The sequence below is a fragment of the Musa acuminata genome, chromosome BXJ2-5 (assembly GCF_036884655.1).
Source record: "Musa acuminata AAA Group cultivar baxijiao chromosome BXJ2-5, Cavendish_Baxijiao_AAA, whole genome shotgun sequence".
In the NCBI taxonomy this organism is placed as follows: domain Eukaryota; kingdom Viridiplantae; phylum Streptophyta; class Magnoliopsida; order Zingiberales; family Musaceae; genus Musa; species Musa acuminata.
In genome coordinates this window covers 18,833,052-18,846,217 of record NC_088342.1, presented here as the reverse complement: position 1 = coordinate 18,846,217, position 13,166 = coordinate 18,833,052, and the positions used below count along the sequence as shown (strand labels likewise).

The window sequence follows — 13,166 nt, the reverse complement described above, 5'->3', positions numbered from 1 at the left end:
AGGGTAAACAGGGAAAATGCATCCAACTCATCCAAGAAATGGACATATGTAATCTTAAACATAAAACCAACCATCTCAAGTGAGCCCAATAACCTCGACATGATCAATAGCGCCGATGAAACCAAGCATTAGTGAATCTGAATGACAAACGCAACATCCAACCATCAACGTTTCAAGGCATGCTCGCTTCAAGCGAACACCACAACTTTGTGACCACACTTCCTCGATGCTTTTGCACCTCATCTCTAAGAGGCTTCATTTTGGTGAAGTCAGAGGGAATACTCAGCGCCGCCTGTACAAAGGGAACGAAGGGAACAAACGATTATGCCATTGACAAATATCTGACCTACTGCTACCATTGGCATATTCCCTACTCAAACAACAGTTAATTCCATCCAAGATGCCTCCACTAGTCTTTATATCCCTACTCTTATCTTACATCAAAGCTACTGATGTAACTTTGATGGGAATACATCCCTACAACAACCGTCAGATATCTGGAAGCAAGAAACATAATACATCTTTAAACCTATACTCACCATAAAAGAACATAGCTAGTGCTAAGCAGTATAACTAACAAAACATACAACATTCCCAGTACTACCAAGTGCTAAATAGAATACTAAAGCCAATATCACAGATATTATAGTTAACTACATTATCCAAACACAACATAATAAAGGCCTATAAGCTACTCTAGCTTGTAACTAGAGGCAAAGCTAGGGTATAAAAGTTCTAGAAATATAGCTGCAGAATAACACATCAAATCACACCAAACTTGAGAACTGGAAGCTTCTAGAACAATAATATGAGGTACCCACTACTCCTCAGAACTACTACTTATTTTATACTAGGAAGAGAATTGCAGTTTAACTACTGAGACCAAGCAGTCCAACCCGGGATAGATCTTTTTCTTCCCTTTGCCAAAAGCTGGACACAATGGCCCATGAAACATAAGAGAGGGGCATTAGCTGCAAAAGAAAGAAGGCATTCCTCGTTCTTGAATACCCCTAGTTGGAACTGAAATCCTTCTGCAGTTACTGCTGCTGGGCTTGCCTGCCCTGAGAACCTCCATAACCACCTCCATAACTTACTGGGCCGCCAGGGGGCCCATTTGCCTGAGTAACTCCATAGGGTGAAGGGTCAGACCTCCAAGAATTTGGATAACCTGCGCCTGCATTAGCATCCCCATAACCACCAGCCATGTAAGCAGAACCTACTCCTTGTTCACCTGAATTGCCTGAAGGATTAGAAACTGGGCGTCCACCAGAAGACCCATAGCCACCTTGATTACCATAAGGCCCTTCTGACCCTCCATACGTACCATAACCATAACCCTGACTCACGTATCCAGGTGTTCCACCTTGACCAGTTGGTGCTGCACCAGATCCAACACTTGATGCTGAAGCATTCCATGAAGAGGCTGGACCATAAGTTGTGCCTCCCCCATAGCCTGCAGAACCATAACCAGTTGGAGCTTGATTACTCCAAAGGTTCCTCTGAGCACCTGGGTTGCCACCTACATAGCCAGCAGCTGGAACATTCGGATTTGGATAGGCCCCAGCAGGTCCACTATACCCAACAGTAGCATTTCCATAGCCCCCAACACCATAACCCGCATAACCAACACCATTGTTAGCTGCTCCATACCCATAACCAGGAGTGCCATAGCCAGAGGAACCGTAAGTTGGATACCCACCACCTGCTGCTTGAGGTTGTGCATACCTATTAGCATCCGGCGTACCATCATAAGAACTAGTGTTACCACTTGAACCACCATAGGGTTGATAGGGCCCACTTCCCATTGACCGACCACTGCCAGTGTTTGGATTTGCATCTTTAGGAAGGGCACGTTTGACTTCCACAAGCTTGCCATCCAGATCATGAAAAGACTTCTGAAGAACTTTATCAACAGTATCCTCTGAATCAAAAGAGATGAACCCAAAGCCACGAGGACGATGTGTGTTTTGATCATACATCACAACTGCATCGGTCACAGGACCATAGGACTCAAAGTACTCACGAAATCCATCCTCAGTTAGAGTCGGAGGCAACCCTCCAACGAATATCTTCTTGGTCCTTATGTTTGCACCAGCAGTTGTTCCAACTGACCTCCCAACAACAGGGTTTCCTGATCTAGCAGATGTTTGCTGCTCTTCTCTTGAAAGGGCCCTTTTAGCTTCCACCTGGAGATCAAATTAAGATGTAGAGGAAACCCATAATAAATGCAATTCATAAATAATGATTCTGTAACAAATGTTTTCTAATATTAGAAGATAAATCATCATGAAAAGCAATAATATGTATCAACTGAGTATGTATGTGGAGCATCATAGGTAAGACACAAGGATTCAAGATACCTAAGAAGCACAAACATGAACACGGGACACCGGCACGATACGACACGAACACGATGAGGACACGTGTGTGTATGTGTATATATATATTATATTATATAAAACTCATGTTAATCGAATATATATATATATATATATATATATATATATAAACTATTTGAGTAATATATATTGTATTATATAAAACTCATGTTAATCGAATATATATTATATATATATTCGATTAACATGAGTTTTATATAATACAATATATATTACTCAAATAGTTATATTTTATAGTTTACTCAAATTATTATAACAATTTAATATAAGCAATAAAAAAACCTTACATTAAAAAATAAAATAAATAAAATGGGTTAATAATAATGTTAATAATAAAAATAAGTGTTTTTAGTAGTAAAAAAAATCTAAACAAACCTTGCGACACAGCACAGCTGATGAAGAAGCTGTGCACGATGACAAAGGAACGCTTGAGGCGAAGCCCGATAGCGCATCATGGCCGTCGGATCATAGGTGGGGTACTCGGGGCAAAGGGCCCAACTACACGACGACAAAGGCTTCGCTAGTGACATAGGTGGGGCGCTAAGGGGCAGGTGGCATAGGATGCCGATCGGACATCAATGAAGATGCTGATGGGGCACATGTGGGGCATAGCCTTCACTCGGGCACAAGCTTCGCTAGACCCCGATGGTGGACTAGGGGTGCTCAAGGCGGGGTAGAGGCTTCACTTCGCCGAGAAAGAAGGGTTTGCTTTGTTGTGAAGCCACTCAAGAGTTGGAGCAGAGGTGGTTGATGAGTAGTAGTGGTCTAAGAGGCGCTTGGAGTGAGGGTAGAGCCTGCCTCTTTCACCAGTGGGGCAGGGCCAGAGGCTTTGTTGGTGAAGAAGGAAAGCCAATGAGGAAGAAGGATTTCAAAGGTTTCACAATGCCTCCACATGTGATTGCTGAGAAATCTTAAGTCTGACATGCAAGCATCATATATAATCGAATTAAAAAAAAAAAAGACACGGCTAGACATATGACCGATCGTGTTAGTGACGAATCTGTGTCGGACACGTGTCGGACATGGTATGCCATCTAAACCACCATGTTCGTGCTTGAAGATACTCATCAAAATGGCAAATGTGTGTGATAAATGATAACTGATAGACAGTAAGCATCAAAGAATAGCTTAGCCCATGCTCAATACATTCCAAGGCTAATCAATCGATCGAGATTCTTAACCACCATAGACTAATTGATACAACCAATGATGTAATCATAATAGTAATAGATGGATATAAACATACCTAGCTCATCTAAACCAAAATTTTTGTTATGATGCATTCTCTGCTCAATCCAGGTCATATCAACCTAGAGCTCTATGGACCTATTTCACCCTCAACCCACCATTGATCATATGATTTTGGAGGTCCTAGAGGGATTAATTTATCCAACAAGGCTTTAAGCATAATAAGCATGACTTAATTTCATCTTCATCCTGAACTAGACTGCTGATGAGCTCAATTAAAGCTCAAAAGATATCATCCATGTCAGCATCCATGGAATCTAATGGAGCCCACAAAACGCTTGCACTGGTCAACCATGCTGAGGTGTTGTGCAACCCTAGGATATCATTCAGGAAACATCCATAAACCTCACTTGGTAAGGGTTTATTTGGTCAACTGTGCCAGTTCCTACATATGGATGTTAATGTAATTTCATCATTATTTTTAGTAGTAACAGAGGTTTTCAAAGTCCAATCTAGAATGTATATAAGTCAAGATGAGTAGGGTTAGATTAGTCTTAATATTTTCCTATTAATACATGTGATTTTAGGGGTTCTAAAGTCATCTAATAGAAATATTATATATACAGATATATAAGCAGGTAAAAGCTGTTAAATCTCGAATTTTGATAATGAAACCAATTGATAGTGTATATGATTTAATCTGCGTTTAGGGTGACGCAATATGCTTCGATTAGGGAGAGACAACTAAAACAGGAAGAATCATGTTGGGCCGAAGAAACATGTCAGAAGATTGGACGTCGGGCCGAAGAATCGGTCGACGTATCGACAGAAGACTTTGGGCCATGGATTCGGGCATCGGGCCAAGAAGAGCGGATATTGCGCCAAAGATATCGGAGTTGCAAAGGTCAACTGGCCGATTGGGCAATAGGTCGCAAGAGAGGACGATGCGCCGAAGAATCGGACGAAGCGTCGATGGACCAATGACATGCCGGACGACATGATTCATGCTTAGTAATAATTGTCTAGATCGAAGTGTATTTTTATGTGTGCAGGATTAACTATGATAGCAAGGCATAAAGCAAAATGAAGTCCCGAAGTCAAGAATATGATTTCGTTGGGAGTTCGAGAGTTCGTCGAAAGTCCGGACATTCGTCGGAAGTTCTACCGGAATTGACCAAGAAGTCCTGGAGCTTGCTAAAGAAGCTCGTCGGAACTCACCAAGAAGATCGTCGTGAAGTCCAAGAGCTTGCCGAGAGTTCGCCGGAACATTGCCGAGAGATCATCGAAACTTCGCCGGAAGCTCGCCGGAAGAAACCGAACTTATCTTGCTTAGATTATGTCTTAGAAATCATAGTTAGCACATAATTAGAGTTGTGATTGGGAGATAATCCCATCAACTCTGTTAGGGGCCAACTAGGCCCGAAGGTGGGCTGGTTTGGGCCGAATTCAAGGCCCAACCAGGGTGCTAAAACCTTGGCCGACGATGGCACCACCTGGGGAACATCACCCCAGGAAATCTGGGCGGTGGTACCGCCCAGTAGCAGATCTTGCGGCGGTAGTACCGCCCAGGAACAACGATGGTACCTCCAGTACCCAGGAAACCTGGGATGAGACCTTTTTAGGCTCCAAGTTTGAATCAACTTGAAGCCTATAAATACCCCTCTCATCCCTGGTTAACAAAGACAAGCACTGAGAGTTTTAAAGCGAGAAAACGTTGTAGAAATCACTTGAGAAATCCCTCATCTAAATCTAACTTTAGAATTCTATTTAGAGAGGAGTGTATGTGCTTGTAAGGGTTGTCTCCTAAACCCGATAAAAGGAGAAGAGGGGTGTAAGAAGGAGGTTGATCTTCGCCGATTAAAGGAAGATCGATAGTGGATGCCGGTGGCCTCGACGGAAGAGGAATCGACGAAGTGGATGTAGGTCATGGCGATCGAACCACTATAAAAATCCGATTTGCCTTTACTTCTTGCCATTTACTTTTATAAGCAAACTACCTCTCCTTCTTACTATGCTTTTACTACGCCTACACTCCGTGCACTTTCAAAGTTATTACCTTTACGAAACGGTTTTCGTATAAATCAAATTTTATCGTACGAAGGTTTTTCGAACCGACGTAATTTTTACCGCTGCACTAATTCACCCCCCCTCTTAGTGCCGACCCTTTCCTAACAGTTGGTATCAGAGCCTTGTTTTCTCATTTGGTTTAACACCCAAAGAGAAATGGCTATTTTCGACTTCCAAGAGGGTCACTCTCTCATTCGTCATCCCTTTTTCAATGGGACGGACTACACTTATTGGAAAACTCGAATGAGAGTTTTCTTGCTTTCATTGAATCTTGATTTATGACACATAGTCGAATTTGATTTTCAAATGTCTTCTCTTCCAATGAACCATTGGAATGATTTGGAGAAGAAGACTTTTTCTCTAAATGCAAAGGCTATGAATGCCTTGTTTTGCGCCTTAGATAAAACTGAGTTTAATTGGGTCCCTCCTAGAAGTTTGCCAAATGGCTTCAATTGTAGATAAATCTTATTCCTAAAGAGATGGAAGCTACTTGCTTATATAGAGCTCCAAACCCTAGCCCTAGGGGCTGCTTCCTAAGTGAGTTACCCCTTATGCCCTTAACCCTAACTAACCAACCCAGTAAAAGGGGGCGATGACTAGGAAGCCCAAAGACCCAAATATAAACCCTAGCCACTTCTTTATATGATAGAGGCAGCTAGGTGGGGTTTATTATAATCTTAAAGGGTTTTATTAGCTACTTCTTGGTTGATTTTAAACTTTTTAATGCATGATTTTAAACATTTTCATGCATATGGCGCACTCTCGAAATGGCTGGATGTATGTGCGAAACGACTTTTGACATATGGCGCACTCTCGAAATCACACATGAAGACACTAGCAAATTTAAAAATTCGAAAATCAACTTTTTAATGTATGATTTTAAACTTTTTCGAATGAAGCCAAACGAAACCATTGTTGACATGTACACTCGTTTTACGGATATCGTCAATTGTTTAAAAGCTCTTAGTAAAAGTTTTTCGAATCTTGAACTTGTGAATAAAGTTTTACGCTCACTCTCTAAAATTTGGGATTCGAAAATAACTGTTATACAAGAATCAAAAAATTTGAATATTTTTTTTATTGAAGAACTCATCGGGTCTCTAATGACCTATGAAATGATGTGCAATGCACGTGATGAACTCAAGAACAACCTTCCAAAGAATAGGAAGGATTTGGCACTTAGAACACATGAAGACCACTCGAGCATATGCTCAAGTGATGGTGAACTTGAATTACTCATAAAATTTATAAAGTTAATGAAACAAAAATTAAAGAACAAAAAAAACGCAACTACTTGCTATGAACGCAAGAAGAGGAAAGAACTTTGGGATGAATCGAGCTCCTCCGAAGACGAGGAGAAAATCAACAAAGGCGAGGTGGCAAACTACGCCTTAATGGCTTTTTACAATGAGGTAAACAACTCAAACGAAACTCCTTTAATTTATTTCGAAATTACATGATGCTTTTAATGAGTTATTTTTAATTTAGCTTAATTATTTTTCTTGAAATTTACATGTTTAATGATGTAATGAAAAATGCAAAAATAAAATAGGATCATGCTTATCATGCTAGTAATTTTAAAAATAATAATGAAAATTACATGTTTTATGTTAAAGGAATAAAATGTTAGATTTAAATCTAATGATAATCCTATGTATGTTTTTCAAGAAGAAATAATGTATATCTTGATGATTTTCGTATTGATTTTTGATTTTGTTTGAAAATGTTTTATGCTCAATGAAACCATGATTGATGAATATGCTTTATGTTTTCTTTGACTTGTATGCCTTATCATGATGAATGTTTTGAAAATAAATATTTGCATCATGTTTGATGATTTTTATGCATGAGGACTTAAAATAATGATTTGAAATCATATGTTTTGGTATTATATATTACACTTTTTGATCTTGATGATTTTTTATCTTTCCGTTTTAAACGTTGATGTATGGGTTTCATACGAAAAACTTGAGTATGCTTATATGAAATCAATCACTTAAAATGAAACACATAAAAAAGGCAAATATATTATCATTAGAATTAAAATGATAAATCAAATCTCTTGTTTAAAGAAGCCTTATGTTTAATATATTATACTTTTTTGGTCTTGATGGTTTTTATAACGAAATATACTTTTCGATCCTAAACGTTGACGCATGTTTTTATTTGACAAAAATGAAAAAGACATACATCTATGAAATCAATCTTATGAATTGAATCACTAAAAAGAAGAAAGCTTTCTCCTTAAAAAATTTCTCTACTTTATCGATTTTTCAAAAATGAGAGACTAATGAACCTATCTTTATTCTTAGAATCTCTTGAAAATAATTTTGATTTGACGATTTGAATTTGAATGAGCTTTATCTTGAATTTTCAAGATTTATAACTTGAGATTTCCTATGCATGAATCAAGATATTGTATCATTTGATCTCCTATGTTTCTTTTTGCTATTTATAAAAAGAAAAGATTTGATTAAATAAATCATGTCTTGTGGCATTCATGATTTGATATTATTATCTTCCATGACATGATGTGTAAGATCTAACATATATTTGTATTCTTCCACTCTATTTCTTTCTTGTCTAAAATAACAAAGAGAAGAAAGAAAATTACTAGCTTAAATGAGAAACTTAGACCTGTTAGATCTTTCAAATACATAAATTCTTCTTATACATTTTTCGGAATATAATCTTGATCTCTTGAATTTTAGACTTGATCGTTCGTTTTTTATGATTGAAATAATGATTGAAACATTAATGATATTAATGCATGAAATACTCATGATATTGTTTTGATGCTTTAAAATGATATAAATTTGCTAGCTTATGAGTATCATGTATGATATGATGATTAATTTATTTTTAGTATCATGCATAGAGTAAGGATGATATGTAAAGTTTTAAAATTGTGCATGTTATAAATTGAAACTATAATGATGCACAAACATATTAAAATAATAATTGAAACATTGATGATATAAATGCATGAAATACTCGTGATATTATTTTGATGCTTTAAAATGATATAAATTTGCTAGCTTATGAGTATCATGTATGATATGATGATTGATTTATTTTTAGTATCATGGATAGAGTAAGGATGATATGTAAAATTTTAAAATTGTGCATGTTATAAATTCAAACTATAATAATGCACAAATATATTGAAATAATGATTAAAACATTACTGTAATTATGAATGATGATTTGATATTATGCATGCAACACTTCAACTTATGAAAATGATGCATGCAATGATAAAATATTCATGATGAAAAATTGTTTTGACATTCATAACTTGATTCTTTGATTATTCATCATTTGTCATGATTTGAAAATTATTATAAAGGGAAAAAGAGATACAAAACTGTATTATTCCCTTCTTTTTTACAATGACAAATGGGGAGAAAAATTGCTAGCTCAAGATGCAAAATTTAAAAACTTGCACATTGCAAAAGAAGCAAACTTGCTAGCTTGCTCATCTTAAAAGAGAAGCAAGAAGTGCTATCTTGCAAATCTCAAGACGCACAAATACAAATTTGCAAAATTTATAATTTTGCACATCATTAAAATTTATGATGATTTAGTGATTATGCATGTTCTAAATGTTGTAAGATTCATTAGCTTGTATGATGTAGAACATGCTATCTTACTACCTTGCATATCTACAACTTGATAGCTTGAATGTTCTAAATATAATATAACACTTGCTAAATTTTCTAGCTTACAAATTGCATGATGATAAAACTTGATATTATATTTTTTATGCAATGATTTGAACTTGTATGTCTAAACATTTAATAAGTAGACTTCTCCTTTTTGTTGATGACAAAGGGGGAGAAGTATGATGATGTTATGCATAAGTTTATGATAACATGTTGTTTGGATTTTTGAATCCAAGAGTTCTATCAATATGGCATATTGATAGGGAGAGTTTGGTTAAACTCCGGGAGTTAAAGTTAAACTCCGGGAGTTAAGGTTAACTCCGTCATCAATTGATTGTCATCATCAAAAAGGGGGAGATTGTTGAATCTCGAATTTTGATGATGAAACCAATTGATAGTGTTTATGATTTAATATGGGTTTTGAGTGACGCAGGATGCTTCGATCAGGGAGAGACAACTAAAGCAGGAAGAATCATGTTAGGCCGGAGAAACATGTTAGAAGATTGGATGTCGGGCCGAAGGATCAGTCGACGTATCGATAGAAGGCTTCGGGTCATGGATTCGGGCATCGGGCCAAGAAGAGCGAATATTGAGCCAAGGATATCAGAGTTATGAAGGTCAACTGGCCGATTGAGCAATAGGCCACAAGAGAGGACGATGCGTCGAAGAATCGGACGAAGTATCGATGGACCAATGGCATGCCGGACGACATGATTCATGCTTAGTAATAATTGTCTAGATCGAAGTGTATTTTTATGTGTGCAGAATTAACTACGAAAGCAAAGCATAAAGCAAAATGAAATCCCAAAGTCAAGAGCGTCATTTTGTTAGAAGTTCGAGAGTTCGTCGAAAGTCTACACGTTCATCGGAAGTTCTGTCGGAATTGACCGAGAAGTCCTGGAGCTTGCTAAAGAACCTTGTCGGAACTCGCCAAGAAGATCGTCGTGAAATCTAGGAGCTTGCCGGGAGTCTGCCAGAAAATTGCCGAGAGATCGTTGGAAGTTGGCCAGAAGATCGCCGGAAGAAACCGGACTTATCTTGCTTAGATTATGTCTTAGGAATCGTAGTTAGCACATAATTAGAGTTGTGATTGGGAGGTAATCCCATCAACTCTGTTAGGGGCCAACCGGGCCCGAAGGTGGGTTGGTTTGGGCCGAATTTAAAGCCCAACCAGGGTGCTGAAACCCTGGCCGACGGTGGCACCGCTTGGGGAACATCACCCCAGGAAATCTGGGCGATGGTACCGTCGACAGCAATGCTACCGGCGATACTGTTCGACGGTGGTACCACCCAGTAGCAGATCTTGCGACGGTAGTACCGCCCAGGAACGATGGTGGTGTCGCCAGTACCCAAGAAACCTAGGATGAGACCTTTTTAGGCTCCAAGTTTGAATCAACTTGAAGCCTATAAATACCCCTCTCATCCCTGGTTAACAAAGACAAGCACAGAGAGTTTTAATGTGAGAAAACGTTGTAGAAATCACTTGATAAATCCCTCCTCTAGATCTAACTTTAGAATTTCGTTTAGAGAGGAGTGTGTGTTCTTGTAAGGGTTGTCTCTGAAACCCGGTAAAAGGAGAAGAAGGGTGTAAGAAGGAGATTGATCTTCGCCGATTAAAGGAAGAACGATAGTGGATGTCGATGGTCTCGACGAAAGAGGAATCGGCGAAGTGGATGTAGGTCACGACGACCGAACCACTACAAAAATCCGGTTTGCCTTTACTTCTTGCAATTTACTTTTATAAGCAAACTGCCTCTCCTTCTTACTGTGCTTTTACTACGCCTACACTCCGTGCACTTTCAAAGTTATTATCTTTACGAAATGGTTTTCGTAGAAATCAGATTTTATCGTACGAAGGTTTTTCAAACCGACGTAATTTTTACCACTACACTAATTCACCCCCCCCCCCCCCCCCCCCTCCCTTGGTGCCGACCCTTTCCTAACAAAAGCTAGTTGGATTTGATAGTCTCTTCTCCCTCGAATCTCTTTTCTTTTCCTCTCTAATCTCTTGTCTTACCTTTCTCCCCTAAAATTTCTCTTGGAAATTATCATCTTCCCTTGGTTAAATGTCACTGATGGGAGGTAATAAGTCCTGTCAGTACTCTCATCAATATGCATCAAATCCAAAACAAAGAAGTATACTGCCTGATGTGCAAAGCACTATCAAAAAGAAAAGCAACTACACATCATATTCATAAGGGGCATAAATAGAGAGAAACAGCTAAGCTCCATACCACACGAGTTAGTACACATCAAAAGCAACGAGATGATTCATAAGCATAAAGAAGAAATACACAACATTTGAGATTAGCTGCTTTTATTCCTATCCAAAGTTCTACAAACATCCAACAACTTTAGAACCAAATCAACTTCAAACACATCATAAAGGCCATAACAGATGCCGTGGCCAAGACTTGGACCATGAAAGCTGCAGAAGTACAAAAACCAGCTAGTTTTGTAACATGACAAAGAACAAGAACCCTAAAATCAGTTTATAGCAGACTTCACATATCACTCTGACAGAAGAATTTAGGTAATTGTAATCCCCACTAGACAAATAGGCATACCAGAACAGGCAATAACTTTCAGACTCAAAAAAGGTTATAGATATCCCAAAATGTCAGAAAGACTATAAACAAGAGAAAGACCTTTTTTTGTCAAAAGAACGAAATAAATACTCAATAAACATTACGATTTCGTGGTCCAAAATACTGAAGATACAAAGGAGAAAAAAGCCCAACTTTGAATTGAAAAAGGAAAGAAACCAAGAAAAACGTTCATAAATCAACGAGACAGAACCCTAGTTCTCATATCACAAGAGAATTTCATGGCTAGCATGATCAATAACCATTTAACAAAACCCTATTTCGCGCATCCTCATAAAAATCTAAGAAAGGAAACCATACAACCACCACAAATCATCAAATGATCTACAAATCTAAGCAATGGACAAAGAAGCCAATAAAACCCCTCTCACCAAGAAACATTTTTTACATCGGATACAAACAAGACAAAACCAGAATCAACAAAATCCTTCCAAAACAAGTAAACATTGAAGGAAACAAGAGAAAGAAAAAGGTGTAAGGAGAGAAAACAGGGAAAAGGGAGCACGCTTACGGTGCGGCCATCGATGGAGTGCTTGTCCTGGAGGACGCGATCGAGGACGGACGGATCGGCGAAGACGACGAAGCCGAAGCCCCTAGGCCGACCGGTGGCCTTGTCCCTCATGATGATGGCGTCGAGGACCTCCCCGTAGTCTCCGAAGTGATCCTTGAGCTTTTCCTCGGTGGTCTCCCACGATATACCACCGATGAACAGTTTCCCTTCGTCCGAATCCATCTCTCTCTCTCTCTCTCTCTCTCTCTCTCTCTCTCTCTCTCTCTTGTGGGATAGTGGAGGAGCGGCAGCAGACGGGGGAGACAGACGACGCCGCCGACCTTGGAAGCAAGGGGTGGAAAAGGGAGCCTCAATGGCGGAGAAAAATATTAGTTTAGTTTCCGATCCGACGGTCGAGATGGATCGACAGATAGAGGCAACAACAGCATCGTCAGGTCTCCATGCGCCCGTAGAGTCGGTGAGAGCGCGCACGATCACCGCGGTGCGACAATTTCTTCTTTTTGTTCTTTTCTTTTGGGATTATCATGGACAGCGGGTTTGGGTTAGAGCGGATCGGGTGAACGTCTATTTTATCCGACTCAATCACAGATATATATATATATATATATTGTTGTTGCACAAACTCAACATCATTAGTTTAATATAATATAATATAATATAATATAATATACTATAATATAATATAATTGTTTGTTTACATTCACAATCATATCCATCATACTTTCTTCCA

The 13,166-nt window shown here is 38.6% G+C and overlaps 1 protein-coding gene across 1 annotated transcript; it reads right to left on the bottom strand.

Annotated features, from left to right (window-relative positions):
• Positions 1-611: 611 nt before the first annotated feature.
• LOC103985273 (heterogeneous nuclear ribonucleoprotein 1) lies at positions 612-12,779 on the bottom strand. The gene is made up of 2 exons (XM_009402926.3): positions 12,437-12,779; positions 612-2,186 (listed from the first exon to the last, which is right to left on the bottom strand). Exons 1-2 carry the CDS (start codon positions 12,656-12,658, stop codon positions 1,038-1,040), a joined length of 1,371 nt encoding a protein of 456 aa, XP_009401201.2. The 5' UTR covers positions 12,659-12,779; the 3' UTR covers positions 612-1,037.
• Between the last annotated feature and the right edge of the window lie 387 nt (positions 12,780-13,166).

What these genes read in the sequence shown, in the direction of transcription:
- LOC103985273 (XM_009402926.3), bottom strand. Translation starts at nt 12,658, where the DNA reads ATGGATTCGGACGAAGGGAAACTGTTCATCGGTGGTATATCGTGGGAG. An exon ending in ACTCCATCGATGGCCGCACC is followed by an intron (nt 2,187 to 12,436) that starts GTAAGCGTGCTC and finishes TTTGATCTCCAG; the next exon opens with GTGGAAGCTAAAAGGGCCCT.